Consider the following 20,998-nt stretch of genomic DNA (forward strand, 5'->3'; position numbering starts at 1 on the left):
AAACAGAAATGCCTTAATAGAAGTGACTCATTAATAAATCTACAACCAGACATGTCTTTCCCATTGATAATGTCAAAGCTCCTCCATATCCCCCTGCCAAAGTAATCATTTGTATAATAAAATTAATTTAAAAAGTTGCTTCACCCAAAAATAGGCTTAATAAAAATGCCTCTATTTCTCAGCTATATGTTTATTTCAAGTGATATCACGATCCAGATTAGATAAGGCACAACGAGGGCACACAATGCTAATGAGAAGGACAGTAGAAGTATTCAGTATTTACTTCTTTCATTAGCTGTGTTTAATGGCAGAAAAAGCAAACATTTAAAATGATGATTGATAGGTGCTCATTTCCAGGATAGAGCTAAATAATGCAGTGACGATTTCTATATTTTTATTATTTTGGTTTTCAGACCTCACAAACATATTTTTGCAAAATATAGAGGGTAAGTAAACATAGTATTGGACACTTTAAGAAGTGACAGATCCTCTTTAAATATCTGTCGGTAAAATTATTATAGTTTTGTCATAGCTTTGCACACATTCAAAAATACAGAATTTCATTAAAGCCTGATTCACTTTCATGCAATGTTCTTTTAATGTAATTCTTAAATAGCACTGAATAGCCTTCCTCTCTTGGTTACAGTACTTGGTATTGATGCAGTGCAAGAGGAAAATTGCCATTTAATTAACTATATTGAAATTGTATAATTCACACCCTTGCAAAGTACTTTTTTAGGTTGTTTTTAACTTCCACAGAATAACCATTCTATGTTAGTTACAGTATTTGATGTTGATACGTTGCATTAAAATGTAAAACTAAATCTACGAGTGGTAACAGCAATCCATTTTCCAAGATATTTAGATAAGTGTTAAGATGGATACTTACAATTGTGTCCAATAATTTGTGTCCTTTATGGGGGCACCCAGTAGATTGACTTATATTATATTGTGGATTTATTAGTGCCTGAGCTGTACAATAAAAAAAAAAAAAAAAAAAAAAAATAATAATAATAACTGTAGTTAACTCCTTAAGGACGCATGACATGTGTGACATGTCATGATTCCCTTTTATTCCAGAAGTTTGGTCCTTTAGGGGTTAAAGGGACACTATAGTCCTAAAACCAACTTTAGGTTAAAGGGACACGATAGTCACAAACACCACTTTAGCTAAAAGGACCACTGTAGTGCCAGGAAAACACATTTGTTTTCCTGGCACTATGTAGTCCTTAGGTCCCCCCCACCCTCATGGTCCCCTTCCTGCTGGGCTGAAGGGGTCAAAGCCCCTTCAGCCACTTACCTTTCTCCAGAGCCGGGCCCCCTCGGCGCTGGGGAACTCTCCTCCTCCTGTCGATGTCAGCACCAAATGAGCGTTCGTGGCAAGAGCCATGCGCGCATTCAAACCACCTATAGGAAAGCATTACTCAACAGCAGGCGATAAAAACGTCTAAATTAAGTTACATTGAAAATGAAACCATTGTAGTTTCATGCAGAAGAAAGAGGATTTAACTCAATAAGTGGATAAAATAAATGTGGATTGGCTGAAAATCTGAAAATCTGAAAGTCTGAAAATCACTCAAAATACACTACATAAATAGATGAAAACAAACAAAGTGAGGGGGGTGCAAAACACACAATAATTAATATTTAGTAGAGTAGGACCGCCTGGTCATTCTGTAAAGAACAGTATAAAAGACAAACATAGCATAATACTGTATGAAATAACAATTGATCAATAGCAGAGGTAATTGGTAGTTTCATGCAGGCTGTGTCAGTCACAGTCAGGGGTGGTGTGGGTTGGACTGCGTAAATTGAAACAAAGATGATTTAACTACTTAATGGCAGTGAACTAACCAGTGAGCCTGCAGGGGCATGATCTATGCATCAAAATCACTTAATTAAACTATAGTTGTTTTGGTGGCTATAGTGTCCCTTTAATGAAACAGTTTTTGTGTATGATAGAGGCCTCTGAAGTTTCACTGCTCAATGCACTGCCATTTAGGAGTTAAGTCACTTTTGGTTCTCATTTATCTAACCCACACTTCCCCTCCCTGTGACTGACACAACCTGCATGAAAACTAAATGGTTTCATTTTCAATCAGATGTAACTTACTTTGAGAGTTGGTATCTCCTGCTCGGTAAATTGAACTTGAATTACACACAGGAGGCTCCTGCAGGGTCTATAAGTCTATTAACAGTGCAAGTGATAAAATATTCTAAATTAAACATAATTTGTAATAAAGAAAGTGTAAATATAAGATGACTGCTTACAGGAAGTGTTTATGAAGGCTGTGTAAGTCACATGCAAGTAGGTGTGCCTAGGGCTGTATATACAAAGTAATGTAACACCTAAATAGCAGAGAATTAAGCAGTGAGACTAGAGGGGCATGATCTATCTGTACACCAAAACTGCTACATTTAGCTAAAGCTGTTTTGGTGACTACATTGTCCCTTTAACCATCTGAAGATGTTTGGCATGAAATATTTAATAGCATACGAACATTTTAATGTGTGTATATCAAAATGCCATAACATGTCATGAAATGTGTTTATTGTAGGATTATGTGAATGACTAATTATGTGAAATTACTAAGATTTAAAAAATATGACCTCAGCATTGGTACAACCAAATACCAATTAATAAAACTGTATTTTTTTTTAGGTAGAGTGGCTTAAAAACGATGAGCCCATTGACGCTGTTTCGAATGACAATATTGACACAAGGGCAGATCATAACCTGATAATACACAAGGCACGTCTGTCTGACTCTGGCAACTACACCTGCATGGCATCTAACATTGTGGCGAAGAGGCGAAGTGCGTCAGCCACCGTTGTGGTGTTTGGTGAGTGGTACATGAAATCCTAATGATATTTTTTTGTAAGAAGAAAGTGAAATGTAATACTAAAAAATTGGTTATTTATGGCATTCAATGTCAAAGATGGCTCTGAGCCTGTTCAAGTTGGAGCCATCAAATAAATCAATTGAATAAAAAGTAGATTCAGTTGTCAATAGTTGGAATGGGCACAATTCTTTCATTTGACAAAATTCACTGTTTTGAGATTATAATGCCATATGTTGTGTCATCTGTAAACATTGTAGTGCATTCTAGTATTTCTACTTATATTTAAATAGTTTTATATATATTTATTTATATATAACTATTTATATATATTTATATATGTATATAAATATGTAGCGGTACTTACCCTCTCTAGGGGCCGGCCGGGGTCCTCTGTTCGCGCTGCGCGTGGTCCTGCTGTTGCACGAGCCGCGCACGGCTCCTCCGACGGCAATACTAGAAAGGCGGGCGTGTGTTGGGCGCGCTCTTAAAGGGACAGTGGGAGCCGAAATCTGAAACGGTCTCCCATTAGCCCCTGTCATGCCACATTCCCCATACACTCACGTTTAGGGGGCGTGGATATGACAGGGGCCAATCAAATTAAATGTTAAGGTAGTTATACTGACCTTTGTCCCTTAGTACCTTGACCTATCGTGGTTTCTATTTCATTTCCCTTTAGCGCTTGTTCTGTTTAGTTGTGTTCCTTCGTACTTGACCTTGACTTTGTTTCAGACTCTGTTTATCTCTTGATCCCTTTCTGTTCTGTTTGCCAGCTTACTGTGTACCAGACCTTGGCTAGTCCTGTTTACGCTGTCTCTTTGTGCCCTTGACCTCGGATCGTTCTTGACTCTGTATTTCTATAGTTTACGTCGAGTCCGGCCATTTTAAGGTCCGGAAGACGTATCTCTGCTCTGTTTTGTCATTGTTGAGCTGAATCCTGCGAGTTGGGGTATATTATCGTTACAATATATATACAATATATAAATATATGCTTCTATGCTTATCTTATACTTATTAGGGCTTATGTACAAAATGCTATTGTAGTGCAAAGTTCTAATAGCACAACAATCAATGAATAAACCAATTCAGCCAATTTATCATTTGTTGAATGTCATACACAACCCCTCTTTTTTGTTTTTGCTATGAATGCAATGTACACAGTATATTTCCTACAAAAAAAACAAGCAAAAAAAAAAAACAACAAAAGCATTATGGCAAATATCTGCCAAGTTGGTACAAGGAGTAAAATGTTACCCAGCCATAGCCAGAACGGTTTCAGTCTCTAGTGGAATAAAACTATCAATCATTTATCGTCTTGTATTTGTATGTATCACCATTTTTCTCAGCATACCATTAAACAAAAATCATGATATCAAATCTAGATTTTACAGGTGGTTCCACTAACAGTATGTATTCTTATGTTTCCACAGTAGGATCTAGGTAGGAAATATTTTTGTTTTGTAACAATATGTGTTCCACCTATGAATTGCTTAATTGTAGTATCAGTGGTTTGCTCTAATATAATCAGTCATTTTTACAATTGCATATCTTTAGTATTTCAAAACATAAAATAAAAGTACAGCAGTTGGTAATGAAAACATTTAAATATACCCCAATTATAAAAATATGATAATTATTCTTATCAAAAATAGGCCTTGATTTTCAAATGACTTGATATTTTTGGATAAACCTCTAAAAGGATATAATATTTTGAAAAAAAAAATCTTATCATTTTTATATTTAGATATATTAATATGTTTCTTGATGGGTGGGGCCTGACTCAAGATGGCCGGGCGTGTTCCTCAGTAGCTCTGGCATTGACTTAATGCTACATTTAAACTCCCTGAAACTGACTGGGGTGCTGACTGCAGCAACAAGCGACCAGTGAAACCTGCTTTACACCATTAGAGAATTTGAAAAGCAATCCATCACCAAAATATTAAAGCTTAACTTTTATTCTCATTATACTAAAATAATACATGGAACACTTAAATTATCCACCGGATCATACAGTAACCTTAGATTGAAAAATGTAGATTCGAATTTAATCTGATACATCGTCTGAACGAGGCGATAACTCTTGTTACCATATTAATGAGAAAGATAGACAAATATTTGAATATAATGTTTTGAGAGGGAAAGAGGGTAGGTGAATAAGCCTAAATAGGTATACAATATTGTAGTTGGTATATATAATAAATTAAGACAACTACTCTAGTTATAGTGTCTATTCTGTGCCTTCAAGGGCACCTATGCTAAGATACCCCCTTCCGTATCAGCTATGTCTAACAAAACTGCAAAAAACATGTTTTCAAAGTGAAAAAAGAAATATAAAAAAGTTAAATACTATAAATGAGAATAATATATATGAAAGTTAAAAGAAAGTTATCGCTCCGTGTGGTGGTCTTAGTGTTTAAATCTGGGACGCAGATTACTATAGTACTCAATGAAAAGCTTTTCTTATCTTTATCTATATATATTTGTTAACATGGACCACATGCAGAGTTGTTTCTTTTAACTTTAATTTTTGACAAATATATATATATATACACAGGTTGCACCAAAATAGAAAGTCCAATAAAACATCAAATGCTTGGAATAATCTTTACTTGCAATCATCCAGATTTAAGATAGTGGGAGGTATATGTAACAAAATAGAAAGCCGGTGACGGTGCAGAGTATCTACTGCTAAGTGCAGGAGACATAAAAAGAAAATATGATGTAGCACTCACATTTAGTAGAGCTATAAAACTAGCTCTGACTAAAACAGCATGCAGCAGTACAATCCCCACTAATGGATATGTTGCTCTAGGAGTGAATCACTTTGTATATAGGTGGATATATAAAAAATGCAAATGGCAGACAATAATGTTCTCTGTAAACTTTACAATAATGAGTGAAAAAGTAAAAATTATCGACTCACATTTAATGGATCAGTATATACTGCTCAGGTATTAATGCTTGGGTGGTACAGTCACCACCAGGGATGTTTGTTAGTCCTCCACAAAATGGTCCTTCCCATTTAGATATTATGATGATATAAACGTGCCAAGAATCATAAAAGATTAAAAAAATTAACACATAATAAAAGGACATAAAAACATTAAATAGTGTAATGGTTAAACACATAGGTACACATAAGTGAATTCCAAATATTTTTAAATGCTTAAAATGGCTAATATAAAACAACACAAAGTTTTTTTTTTGTCAGCTAAGGACTTTTTTAAGTGTAAGTGTAATATTCTGTATTATCTTGCTTTCTATTTGTTAGTGAGGAGCTGAGGGTATCCCTTACTATCAGTGTTTGCTGCATGCTTAATAACGCACTTATAATTTTTTTTATTAGCATCCTATCTTCTATTTTTTTTTTCATTTAAAAATTGTATTGGGTTTCCAGTATAGGAAGGGGAGGTACAGAAAGAAGAAAAGGAGGGAGAGGTGGTCAGGAGGGGGGGTGAGACAGCATATAATACCAGCAGTCAAGTTCCACAGTAAGAATTACACGCACAGTTTGTTAACATCTTAATATCTAGCACCGCGGTAGAATACAATACTTTTATGACACCTTTATAGTTGAGTTTTTGCTTACAGCATTTTTTGTAGTGTTAGTTGTTTCCTTTTCTATTACATGAGTATCTGAAGAGACAGTGATGATGGCGTGGCGCCAGTGGCATACGTCCCGCTACCACTCAGAATGGTGCTCTTAAATAGGGCTATGCCCATCACCAAAATTGTCATAACATACATTAGTGCAAGTACAAAATTGTTTGTTAATTGATAACCAGGGCTCCATTACTCGCCCTCCATGTGTCCCACAGGTGCCATGTGTCTGTTACAACTTTAAAAGGCAGTGATATATTTTGGAATCGCCTCTCATATGAGCTCTGCTTATCTACTTCCGAACGTATCTCAGATAATAGCAATGTGTTCTTAGACTTCCAGTTTCTCGCTATGGTTCTCTGTGTTGTCAGCACTATATACATAATTCGTTTTCTGTGTGTGGGAGGTTTAGTAGTAGGTAGGTCTGGGGAGAGAACTGCAAATCACATTCCAGTTTCTGTGAGAGGTTTTGGTGAAGTGTCTTTCAGAATACCTTAACCCCTTAAGGACCAAACTTCTGGAATAAAAGGGAATCATGACGTGTCACACACGTCATGTGTCCTTAAGGGGTTAAGGGTCTGACACTGCCACCACTCATGTATTTCCTTCCTCTACCCCACATCTGCAATATATGGGTGATGCATTGGGGAAAATCTTGTGAAGCCTAGTTGGCAACATGTTTTATAATGTTGTTCCGCCAGCATGGATGCTTTTAGTAGCATCTTGTTGTAGTTTATCATTGAATCCCATTGTGTTTTGAGTCAGGTATCCTCTTGGTGTATATGCCATTGTTGTGCAGGGGTGGATTTCAAGAACATTGTGTATTCAAGCACCAATTTATAACACATGGAGAGAAGTTTACATTTAGGAATATTTTTTTTATTTATACAAAGTTGTTCCCATTCAGTAATCACAGCCTTCGATACCTTATGCCTGTTGATTAATTAATGTTGTCTGGTAATGTAAGACCTCATCAGTTGTATATAGGAATAGTGTGAGGCACGGGGAAGACTGTACTTAGTTACCAATGTTTCAAAATCTAGTAGTGTGCCTAGATGGAGTAGGTCATTCGAGACAAGGTTTGGCGTTAAAGGTTGGAATACAATATGAAAGTGTAGTAAGTGGGGTGGCAAAAGACAGTAACCCTCCACTAGTCATTGTAGGTCTAAGCTTATCCCAGGTCTCTAATAGTAGGTCTATAGTTGGAAGAGCATCAGGAACATCCAGGCGTATGTGTTTCGGGAGTCATAACAATGTTGAAATGTTATGTGGAGCCAAGCAGCGCTGTTCTAAGCGCTGTTCTAAACAAGCCCATTGGGGTGCTGGGGAATCTAGTATGTGTACGACGGCTGCAGCCAATATTGTGGCTTGATAATATGCCCGAGCATCTGGGTCTACACTCTATTTTTATACAAATTGTATGTTTGCATGCATATACATGTGTGTATACCAAAGTAAAATAATAAAAACATATGATATATATACTAAGGGACAAAGGTCAGTATAACCACACACAATAAGTGCACTGACCCTGTCTACCCTTATGGCTGGAATGGCCATAATGAAAGGATCTTAAGCCCAGGAGAAGTTGTACACTTGGGCTAATTAATTTGTTTTGTTGTTCTGTGTCAACGTAGCTCTTGGAACCCCCTATCACTACTATTTAACCTGGAGCCACCACTTGGGTTCAATTGCTAAATACAAACCCTTTAGAACAGGGGTTCTCAACCTTGTCCTCAAGGACCCCCTACCAGTCCAGGGTTTAGGGATTACCTGGGTGTGTCTAAGGTGTTTAGAAAAAAGAGAAAAAAAAAACAGCTTAGAGTCTAAGGTGTTTTTTTTCCCTTTTTCTAAACACCTTAGACACACCCAGGTAATCCCCAAATCCTGGACTGGTAGGGGGTCCTGAGGACTGGGTTGAGAACCCCTGCTTTAGAGGATTAAAAACTGAATTCTTCTGTTCCATCTCTTTTTCAGATGTATGAATCTTCCCCCCTCAGTATGCCCATTTGAAAAGGATGATAGTGGATGTGTGAAACTTAGCCAGGATATTAGCCAGTGACTTACATGAATTTCTAAGTTTTATCAGAATCGAATTCAGTCACGTGTGGAATATCTTATCTGTTTGTCCATCTGTTTGTTATTTATTCAATCTATCTATTTTTTATTGAAGTAGCAATCTGCTCTTTAGAATATACTTTAATTTATAATTAATTAGTTTATGTTGTTTTGTAATATTAACATTTAGCTGAAGAGTTGAGCAGATGAACAAAATATATCAAACAATACTCATGACAGTATTCATTATGAAGAAGACAGCAATGTCACTAGAAACTGTTCATGAAATGTTTATTTCCTTACAGGTTGCATGTGTGCAACACACAAGAATGTGCATTTACTGAGGTTTTAAATAAATTACAGTCAACATATGATTACTGAATTGTGAGTCAACCTAGATTAATATAATATTCCTTTTTATTGCAAGTTGGAATAGGAGGTTGGGAAATGGCGGGCAGTACATGTCATAAAGTGTTGGCTAAGGGATAGATAAGAAGCCTAGTTATTTAAGAATCTATATAGGAAATAAGAAGGAAGAAGGTGGTAGGTTTCTCTGAACAATTACCTTATGACAGAATTTTAAAGCTATGAAGCAGGTGTAGTCAATCTTTGGGGCTTTAGATGTTGTGGATTACATTTCCACTGATGCTTTGCTAACATTATAGATGTAAGAGGGTTATGATAGATGAAGCCCTCAACACCTAAACTGCCGAAGGCTTTCAACCCATGACGGCATAAGATAAGGAATCCTAGAGGACAGGTGACGTTCTGGCGACAGGAGTAAAAAATGCAAAAATTAGAATTAGAGATTAATTTAGGTAGCAACTTCATCCAAATTTTGGCTCATTGGGTGATTTGTTGAATTCACGAACTCCAAACAAAAATGCACCAGAAGCACAAACCAACTGAAATGTGCAATGGTCATGCATGACATTTTAAAAAAAAATTGATTGATAATAAGAAAAAAAGATGATTGATGGCTAGGGACAGTCACTAAATGGTTATTATATTCACAGATTAATTGTGAAGCTAATAGGTTTTCAGGTATGGCTAGTAGTGTAGGAATTTTTTAGAAATATATAATGTTTTCCATGACGGTGCAGAATTAGAAAGTTGATTGATATCAATTACATAATTTTTTGTTCACACCCCATAGATGTGGGACTTGGACATAGTCTTCATATACATATGCAATGGAATTCTATTACGTATGTTGCATGCACAGAACCTTAACACTTGGATGATGTTAATTATCCACCATTTCATTCAGGCTTGTATATATTTACTTTTATTTCTAAATGATGTAAAGTCTAGTTAGCTGAGGATAGGCTCAAGCATCTGTATCCCGGGCTGGATGCATGTTAATCCCATTAAACTAACCACCCACATATGCATGTGGCTATACAGGGAAAACAATCAAAGCTTTATAAATCGAGCATCTAATATTAAGTGGGTTGAGAATTACAGCTAAGGGACAAGAAGTTCAGATAGTGTTATTCTATCAATTACTTCAATTACCACAATGTTATGCATGACGCTTGCTTGTAATAGAAACCAGCATGGTATCTAGACCACAGTTTCATATGATCAATACTATGTACAGTGTATCCCACAGAGAGAAGCCTTGGGGGACTTTGACAGCTGCATGCACTACCTGCTCATCCCTTTACATCATCTTTTAACTGACTGAATCCCAATGAAATAAAATATAACTTAGCAAGACCCAGCATAAACTGGTACTAATAACTTAATATGAGGTTAACCTAGTTGGATAAAACTAGTCCCATATGATGATCTTATTCATATGAAGATATCCCAGGTACTGTTTTCTTTACTTGATGTAGACATGGTTACATATGATATAAACTGCTGCTGTGAATGATATATAAAGATGTTGTTGTGTGTATGCATAATCCAGCTGTATCTGTGTATAACATAACACATCAGAGAAGATTTATCAAAGAGTTCTGCTCCAGAAAGTGGTCCAAAAATGTAACAGAGGAGGAGTCACCAATGAAATGTGTCAGCTGGTTTAATTGGCTTTCATGATTATTTTCCAACTATTATTGATTTAGACAACTTTTTAGAACAGAACACTTTGCTAAATCTCCCTCAATGCATCTACATTTTGTGGTACTACCTTATGTACCTCCTGTTATAGTGAAGCCTAAGGTAAGTAATTCAGAGTGGAAGCTAAGATACTGTATAGAAAGTTCTATCAAGTTTGGGCCAGGGATCTAGAGAATATATATCTATCCAAAAGAATATGCTGAATATGTTCTTACTTTTGACATGTACTGTGGGCCAAACAGTTGCTTTCTGAAGGCTTGAATTTGAACAGAATTGAGGTGGTAACCTCGAAATTCCCGTCAGGGCAAAACTGTCAGTCAAAGCTTGGTCTACTGCAGTCTTACAGCCATCAAGTACAACATGAAAAGTTCACTGGCTATTGATTGCCGTAGACTCTGGGATGCCTGTAAGAAGAAATGTCAGAAAAGAGTTGTCTTTACATGAAATTGGGGAGTAAGTGAGTCTGACGTCAAGACAATATGTACCTCAGGGCATTTGTGGAGAAAATAGCTCTTTTTGGTTCTAAAATAGTATTTTTTTCTATTTCTTTATTACATGTGTGGAATTAGATTTTATCCACTACATTTCCATGATAATCTCCAACTGTAAAACACCCTTGCAGTTCTTGCCCCAGAATATATAAATAAGGATAAAGTGAAATTAAAAGGTAAAAACCTACACATACATATTAAAAAATACCTTATTTTATATTAACATTAAATGCATATTTCCCTTGTTCACATTTTAAGTGTCAGTCGTGTTGTGGATTGGTAGTGGGTAGAGTCTGCTAATTTTACTAAATTAGAAGATTCAAGCAAAACACCTATTTGATACAGAGATCTATTTTACAAAAAAAAAACTGCGTGTGTACTAATCATATATATCCAAGAAGTATTCGTAAATATCTAAGAGAGTTTATAAAAAGCTAGGAAATGTACTCTAATACACTAAAATAAGATGCCAAAGGAACTAGCATAATGACTTGTATCCATCTAGTTTATAACACTATCATGGCTTTATATAGAATATCAAATATACAACAGAAATACCTACTATTGGTTGCCAAATACCCAGATTTCCAAGCCAAGTTTCTCACAAAAGTAATGACAAGTGTCTAATAAAGTTGCAAAATAAAATCAAGACCTGTACATTAAATCCCTGCTTCTTTTGTCCTTCCTAGTGAATGGAGCCTGGTCTTCTTGGACCGAGTGGTCAGCTTGTAATGTGCGCTGTGGTCGAGGATGGCAAAAGCGTTCCAGAACTTGCACCAACCCAGCACCTCTTAATGGGGGGTCCTTCTGTGATGGAATGTCCATGCAGAAGACAACCTGCACTTCATTGTGCCCTGGTGAGTCATATCTGCAGGCCATGTGCACCAAAGACTTGCTTTCTGACACAAACAGCATCTTACTGCCCAATCTCTCAATGAAAAGATTACATTGGGAGTTGAGTCCTATTAGAGCCAATGATATGCAACCAGCCATTGCAATCTGGGGCGGCATGGAATGTATTAATTATTATATATTGTAAACTCATTTTAGTTCTACTGACCCAAAAATGAGCTGAACATTCCATTTTGTTACAAGATTGGTCTTTAAGAAGTTAAAATGATACATTTAGGTTTTATTTGTGGCTTTAGTCAGAAACACAATACTGATGGCACTATCCCCAGCATTAACATTGGCACTAATGTGACACAAATATAGTATTCAACATTCCCAAGGTGCACACATTTACATCCATCGCACATACCTTACACCCATAATACCAATAATACATACACAACTCATAGAATAGTTAGTTGGAATAGAGCACTCACAAGTCAACTGTACAATATGCAACATGCATATATGACAACCAGATTATGCCAATACCACATTGAAAACAACAAAACATGCATTATATTCATTTTCTAGCAAATGTCAGACTTACATGCACTTCCAGTGATACTGCAGATTATTACTGGTGGGAGGAGAATAAATGGACCACTAACAAAAGAGTTAAAAGTTAAGCCAAAACACACTGGTCACATTGCACGGTTTGTGTTGCTTTGATTGCCAAGCATCATGCCATATATGCATAACTGGCAGCCTAATTTAGGAAGATGCATCACAGTTCATTTGATTAAAAAAAATGGGGAGAGACACTGTACATATCACTGTACAGAATGCAATACTGACTAAAAGTTCTAGGATTTCTATTTTAAATTAGCTCCGTCGCCTTCTGGGGTCTATGCATATTTTGACACAAAAAACGTAGGTTCTTCCATAGACAAACACTTTGTTTCTTCAGCTACCACTACTGATGAATGAGAGCGTGACAAAGCTCAACAAAAAGAAGCTCCACCTTTTTGTCAAACTTTGACAAGAGTAGGAAATATACATAAAACAAGGTAGACCCTACTCTGTCTTTTGAAATCCTTTGACCACTTTGGGATGTTAGTGAAATTTTGACACAGTCTTTAAGAGCATGTCATAAAGATTTTATTTTTTTATGAAAAGCTCATTTTGATTTTGGATGGGGAAAGGGGTGACGGTACTGCTTTAATTCCGGATTCCTAGTAAATAATACAGTATATGCCTTGGCCATTCTAGTCAAGGAGAATACCTCCAAAATCAACAGAAGCTTTAAAATAAGTCATCATTTAGTAAATAAATAAAGGAATTCCACTTTATCAACCATTGGAGTATCAATAACACTATTTATTTAATATGGACCAGCGGGCTGAAAACCTTCATCAACAGTCATGTCAATAAGCCATGCAGCTGCTGAAGAGAGCGTGTTTGTGCCTGTTAATGTTAGTTCTATGTAAGAAACATATTTGCATCTGACTAAAGGGACTTGAATCAGAATGATGACTAAGTTTCAAATGAAACATAATTGATATGTACTGTAAAAAAATACACTTTAATGACTAAAATCTATGCACAACAAATAGATTGCCTTCTACGCCTTCCTATTTGTTATGAGGCACAATGAAAAGTTGTCAATGTGTTGTGTCTGTCACCTGCTTTCAAAAAAATTAAACAACATCCTCCATCCCTCTCCTGTCCCTCTCCTACATCCCTCTCCTGTTCCTCTCTGGCTATCTCCTCATATAACGCTACCCTCACCTCTCCCCTAGATGCTGTAGTCCGGTTCCAAGCACGCACCTCAAGGAGGGCACGCCTCCAACCGTGGCACACTAAGTCATCACACTACCTGCATAGATGCTCCCGTTCACCAGAAGGCTGCTGGAGGAAGTCCCGCACCTTGTCAGGCTTCCTCCATTATAAATTAATTTTGTCTTCATATAGCACCACCCTCACCCTTGCTAAACAATCCTACTTTTCATCTCATGTTGGTTCATGCTCACGCAATCCCAGGTGTCTTTTTAATATCTTCAACTCACTCCTTCGCCCACCTCAAACCACCCTTCAAACTGACCTTTCGGCAGATAGCCTTGAATGCTACTTTACCAACACGATTGAACAGTTAACAAAATAATTCTCCTCCCTTTGCTCCTACCTTTTGCAACCACACATCGACCGTACCTTCCCTACCCAACAGGCCTTCTCCCTAGCTACAGAGCAGGAGGTGGCTTCACTTCTCCTCTCATCCCACCACCTGTCCGCTTGATCGAGTACCTCCCCACCTTATCAGATCTCTCTCCCCTTGTCTTGTACCATCCTTAACACACATCCTAAAATGCTCTCTTTCATCTGGTGTTGTCCCTGCTCCCCTTAAGCATGCTACTGTCATACCCATCATAAGAAAAACAGCCCTACACCCGTCTTCCCCTTCCAAATATTGTCCCATATCCCTGCTTCCTCAAAATTTCTAGAAAGACTTGTCTTTACCCGTATGACTCACTTCCTAAATTCCAACATCCTCCTCGATCCTCTTAAATCCGTCTTTCGCCCCCTCCTCTCTACTGAGACTGCCCTTATTAAAGTTACAAATTACCTAATCGCAGGTAAATCCAAAGGCCACTACTCTATACTAATTCTTCTTGACCTCTCTGCTGCCTTAGACACTGTTGATTATGGCTTCCTTCTCCTAACTCTTCAATCTCTTGGTCTCTGTGACACAGCCCTCTAATAGTTCTCCTCCTATCTCTCCTAACGCTCATTCAGTGTCTCTTTTCCCAATGACACCTCCTCTCCTCATCTTGTCTCAATCGCAGTCCCTGAAGGTTCAGTTCTTGGTCCCCTAATGTTCTCTTTCTATACTGCCTCTCTTGGCAAACTCATTAATTCATATGAATTCCACTATCACCTGTATGCCAACGACACCCAGATATACCTCTCCTCCCCTGACCTCTCCCCTGCTGTCCTAAAACATGTCACCAATTGCCTCTCTTCTAATTAATAATAAAAACAATAATAATACTTCTATTTAATTCTTCGTAGAATGCAATTACGTTAGTTTGACATGACCAATGCTCATAAAACCATGTTGATTATTTCTGATAACCACATTCTTCTCCATAAAATCTTGAATATTATCTTTTAATAACCTTTCAAATACATTCCCAGCAACAGACGCTATACTCACAGGTCTATAATTTCCAGGCAAGGATTTTGAACCCTTTTTTAATATAGGACCCACATCTGCCTTCGTCCAATCCTCCAGTACAATTCCTGAAATAAAAGAATCTTGAAAGATTAAAAAAAGAGGTTTACTTATGTCCACACTTAGTTCCTTAACCCCTTAAGGACCAAACTTCTGGAATAAAAGGGAATCATGACGTGTCAGGCACGTCATGTGTCCTTAAGGGGTTAAGTACTCATGGATGAATACCATCAGGCCCTGGAGCTTTGTTTATGTGAACTTTCTTTCTAGTTGCTGCATCACCTTGTCTTGAGTCATCCAATTAAATTTTTCTGCACGGTTGTTCATGTTTGTTTTTTCTTGCGGAAACTGTACAACAAAATATTCATTATAGGTGTGGTGGGACCTGTAAATACACCGTCTGCTACAATACCTAGAGCCAGGTGTATTTAGGCTCCATTCCACGTAAGTTGCCTATTGGGACTCATAGCACTATTTAGCAGATTTTCACAGAATTACACAATTTTTCTGTTTTCTAGTGTTTCTTTATTCTATGTTCTATGTGTGAAGAGCTCTGCATCAAAGTGCCCACACTATAATTTTGATAATAAGCACATCACTGTAACAGATTAAGTTTGTCAGGTTAAATAAACCATGGCCATATCTTTCTTTATTTTAGATGTATTGGTAACACTTATTACAGTCATAAAATCTGATTAATTTTCAACGTTTACAAACGTTTAGCTGCAATGACCAAATCAAACAAAAGCAATTGATGTTGCTCAACACAATGAGTGCTTCAAGTGGTTTCCCCAAATTCATCTGAAAATTAAACTTATAATACCTTTTCCAGTCTCAAAATTATTCAGCCCTCTGAATAGAATCCCTCACATGACTTGCACACTATAGAAAATCTCTGGGCTAAGATTCCTCAGGAACGTTGCAAGATGCTACTGTCTGGCTATGCATCTATGCATTTCATAAACCACTTGAAGCAGCATTGTATTGAGCTATTTCAATTGCTCTTGTTTGATTCGGTCATCGCAAACAGCTGAAAGTCTGCAGATGTTGACAATAAACCTGATTTTCAATGGGGGTTGAATAAATTTTTAAATTACAATTGTATTTACTATTATGATCTAAGAGGTTATGACTAGGCACCGTAAGTTCCCCTTATATAGATATTAACTAAATTTGATTTTGTCATCAATAGTTTATTAAGATATGTACATTAATCATACCACATTCACACTTGATAAAGAAAAACATAAATAAAAAAGTATAAAAGTAAAAGGTGTAAACAATCCCATTTAATGAGTTATCTAACTGTACACAGATATCAACATTTTACTAGTTAAGTTTAAACTAAAAAATATTGTATTTACAATTACAATAGAAAATCACAAACAAATATTAAAACTAAAAAGCTCTGGCACATGATACCTTTGGAAGATTGGTATTTATTACATGTATATAGCTGTAGTTTATCCAGTTAGGTAACCATAGGAAGTCTGCAGTCTGTATACATGTGGCTGATGTTCTTTATAAATTTGTACTTAAAGAAGTGCATTGTATGTTTTTTATTTTCATTTTATATTTTTATTTCCTGTAAATGTGTTTTGCGATATTCATTGATTATTATAATTTAGTTAATAATCTAATTAACAAAAATAGATGAAGATGAAGCATGTAGAATTTCATATTAACATTAAATAAAAGCATGCTTGGAAGCTATGATGAAAAGTATTAAATAGTAATAATAATAAAGGAAGCAGGACAAAACCTAAAAAAAAAAATGTGTCTCTGTTTTTAAATAAAGGGGATTCTAATCAATGTAGCTGTGTAGCTAATCTTACTATGTAAATATGGAAATTAAACCTTGTGTTAACCTTTTGGTCATGTGACGCTCCATATACGTTTAACTGTACATTAATAATTTAGCATTTGACATCGCATTGCAGTTTAATTTCTGACACAGTCAGGACATACATTGCCCAGGAGGAGAAGAAACAAGAACATTGCTTCTGCTTCTCATCCCCTCTCTCTGCTGACTATCAACTTCAAAGGGCAGAGTTTATAACCGTGATTGACAGAGAATGAAGACCTCGATTGAATAAGCTTTACAAATGATTGTAAGATTCTAAATTATGTGTCTATGGAAGTAACCATTAACGTATATAAAACGTTTTGTAGATAAACCATTTGGAAAGTTTTTTCTAACAGTATTAATTCATTTGGAATGCTGATTAAATCGAAGCCATAATTCAACATTATGAATGATGGAAATTTCACAATGGCAATTTTAGCTGATGCTCATTTACCCCATTGGAAGGTACAGATCCATGGATCTATACAGATCCATGCATGGGGCTGTGTCATGAGCAGTTGGTATTTACAATACAAAAATATTAATTTGTCAGATATATATGTAAATAGTTTATATAATGTTAAACATATTGCACACCAGTCAAGCTATAAGACTTGCTTTTCCCATACAAATCACAAATCTGCAGTGATGTTGTTGTAGAATTATTAGGCCCCTCATAAACTATACCCTTACTGGGCCCCTTTAAAACTATACTCTTATATTCCTTTCATAGGCCTCATAGTTTAGATCTTACAAGAATGCTTTGTTCATAGAAATAGTGTGTAGCAGGAAATGCTAGGATCCTGTTAAGTGAAACATTGTAGCAGATAGTCTTAATAAAATGTATAATTGCTAAAAAGGCCTTGAGAGACTAACCTGCCAGTTACTCAAAATGGATAGCTGCCAAAGCCCCCCTCCCATCGAGTGAGCTCCTCGTGCTAGCAAGATGGTGCTGAAACCTGGAGGAGAAGATCATGACGTCAGCTATGACATGAGGTGTAACACCCAGTGGGGAGGGCATTTAACTAACCACTTTACACCTAAGCCAATTGATAATGTTTACTTGTTGATATCTTGATTTTCTTCAATGATGTAATTTTGCCTTTATAAGGGTCTGCGCACCCACTTTTTAACAGATGCCATTAAATCTTCTGAAGTTCTTTCATTTAACCTGAACCGCAAATTAATCATCTCTAATTTGGTCAGGAACAGATAGTCATTCAAACTTATTGGTTTGCTTAAAAGAATACTATATCAATGTTACTACCGCAAAGGATTCTGGGTGGGCATATGCAAATTAATTTATCAAAGAATCATATTTTTGCCTCATTCCATTATATGTGTATATATTTGGGTGTGTGCGCGTGTTTGTGCGCGTGTGTGTGCGCGTGTGTTTGTGTGTGTTTGTGTGTGTTTGTGTGTGTTTGTGTGTGTTTGTATGTGCTAGATAACAGCATTGCTTTATTACAAAATTACAAATATGTTTTTTAATCCAAAAGGTCAATTTGGAAATATGTACCAGTGATATCTACTAAAGTGAGTTTTGTTGGGAATTCAAAGTCAATTTCAAATTTAAGGCCAATGCAGCTGCACTGGGCGAATTCTCCAAGTAAGTTGTGCTTCCAGTTCGGCTTTATATTTGAAATCCACGTTGAAATCCGTTTCAGTTCTGAGAAATTCCAACTTTAGTAAATATTACGACCTTGGTTTTTAAAACTGTATTATGAGATCATGGTGTATTCTTCAAAATCCATATTGTTTACTGCATTTCATTATATTCTTTATATTGTATAATATTTTACTGCCACATTCAAGTTTAATTTTGCTGTTATTAGCTTTTAAAATACATGTCCCTGAAAATCAAAAAGGGACTGTAATCTGAATGCAAATGTGGACAATAGTGATGTCAAAAGTCAAGTATGTAATGGAAAGTTTGAAGAGAACGTGCCGACTCAAACAAACAGAATACTTTTAATACATTTCCTGTGTTATAAAACTTTGTAGCATCAGTGAGATAATCTTTATGTTTGTTTTTTGGTGGTTTTAGTGGATGGTAACTGGGAGGTGTGGAGTGAATGGTCTGTCTGCAGCCCAACCTGCGAGCACCAGAGAGACCGAGAGTGCACAGCTCCTGCTCCGAGGAACGGAGGAAAGTCCTGTGAAGGCCTTAGCCAGGAGTCAGAAAACTGCACTGAGGGATTGTGTATTCAAGGTAAGAATTGCATGTAATGCGGAGAATTACAGAAAATGTTATAAAACGTGTCATTTCTGTATGTAATTCTGATTACAGATTGTTTTAGCTAGGTTGGTCAGGTATAAACAGATTGGGTTGTTTTTTAATGCTTGCCATTAAAATGCAGCTGTCAAGCATTGTAAATTCTAACAGGTGGTAAACGTTTGTAGCTAAAACATGCCGACAGATTTCTGTGGTCATCATTTCCTTTTAACATCTCTATACTACTCACATCAACCTGCAATTATATGGACCGCCACTAAGCATCTTGGATTTTAGAGAGATATCAAGAAAAATGCACCTTGTCTAACCCATTGAGAAACGAATTCCACCACAAGACTATAAAAGCTTCACTCAGTGCATGCGCACTTCATTTGCAATATTTTGAAAAAGTTGCTCTGAATTGCCAAATGTTAAACAAAATTTCTTAAAAATTTCTTAAAAATACATACACCGTGCATAAAGATAGGCTTTAGTGCTTAAACATTTGTAAATATAGAATAGATGTATTTTTTAATATAGGATAATGTAGGATATCTTAGGAGTTTGCAATCCTTTGGTTGTCTAATTCTCATTACACCTAGATGAGGTGGGTATACTTTTTTCATGTGAAAACACTAAAAAGATAAAAACTTATTTTTTTAATTGAAAATCTATTTAAAAAAAAAAAAGTATTTCATGATGAAGATATAGAAAATAGTGCACAAAAATATATCAAAATAATATCAACATCACCTGCCTTATGTGTTTCGTGCTACTCAAGCACCTATTCAAGCTTGAAGTGTTGTTGTTTTACATGCTCTATGCTCTCCAAGTTCAGGGCAGGTTGCTACACCAACCTTGGATGATCTTTTTCTGGACTGAGTCTCGCCCACAACTAGATAAGTGAGCACAACCTTTTTTCGTGTATACTTTCAGTCAAATAGCAACAGGTGGTCCTTTTTACTGTCTAACATGGATGCAGTCAGTAATCACTAACCACTGTGACACCCATTTTAGACTTGTTGATAAGTCATTTTGTTAAGTGTGGAAATAATCCTTGCATATGGAATATAGATATACACTGTAGTGGATACACATATATACACATTTTGAAACTTGGCAACATTTTCTCAATATCTCTCTGAAAGTATCACTTTAAAATCTTTACAGCTAAGCGGACTGCGCAAACCAAAATGTGGCGTGCAGAAATGTCCAGAGAAAAGCATTTCCCTTCATTTGTTTGGATGATGTAAACAAAATTCTTAATTGCAGAGATCTGGAAGATATACAATGGGGGGGCAAGGCATATTGTTTTTTTATATAAAAAAAAAAATACTACTTATATATTTGTGATAGGGGCACATAGCCGTATAAGTAGTAAGGTTCAAGTATGAGCGTAGGATACTATATAAGAGCAAGTCGGTTGTGGTGTGCCGGAACCGACGATGTGGTAGGCCTGTAATAAAAGAGGGCCCACCAAGGAGTAAAAGAAAGAAAAGAAAGAGATAAAGAGGAAGATGAAAATGTTTGAGTATTGGGAGAGGAGGGAGGGTCATGCAAATCATTTAGACCTCGGAGTGTATGGAATAAGGTAAGGTATATATATATATAGCACGCAGGGTCTCTGCACTCCAGTATTCTCCACTTTTAATGCCCCAGTGCCATGCTCTGACCAATTCAAACACAGCAATAAAAAATGCACACACAGGGGTGTTCAGTTAATGCAGTGTAACTGCTTTTATTACCGCAGTATGTCAACAATAAGTCTATAAATCACAGTTGACGTTTCAGTCCTTAAGAGGGACTTTTCTCAAG

At 36.4% G+C, this 20,998-nt stretch overlaps 1 protein-coding gene across 4 annotated transcripts in view; it reads left to right on the forward strand.

Annotated features, from left to right (window-relative positions):
* UNC5D (unc-5 netrin receptor D) overlaps window positions 1-20,998 on the forward strand; it is a 603,711-nt gene that overhangs the window by 366,880 nt on the left and 215,833 nt on the right. For 2 of the 4 annotated variants that reach the window (XM_063448679.1, XM_063448680.1), the window contains exons 5-7: window positions 2,663-2,843; window positions 11,749-11,916; window positions 19,016-19,180. In XM_063448679.1, the coding sequence (XP_063304749.1) occupies window positions 2,663-2,843; window positions 11,749-11,916; window positions 19,016-19,180 (514 nt within the window). The remainder of the gene's footprint in view (window positions 1-2,662; window positions 2,844-11,748; window positions 11,917-19,015; window positions 19,181-20,998) is intronic. The other 2 variants (XM_063448681.1, XM_063448682.1) reach the window with 1 other exon arrangement.

This window comes from Pelobates fuscus, chromosome 3 (assembly GCF_036172605.1).
Source record: "Pelobates fuscus isolate aPelFus1 chromosome 3, aPelFus1.pri, whole genome shotgun sequence".
NCBI lineage: Eukaryota > Metazoa > Chordata > Amphibia > Anura > Pelobatidae > Pelobates > Pelobates fuscus.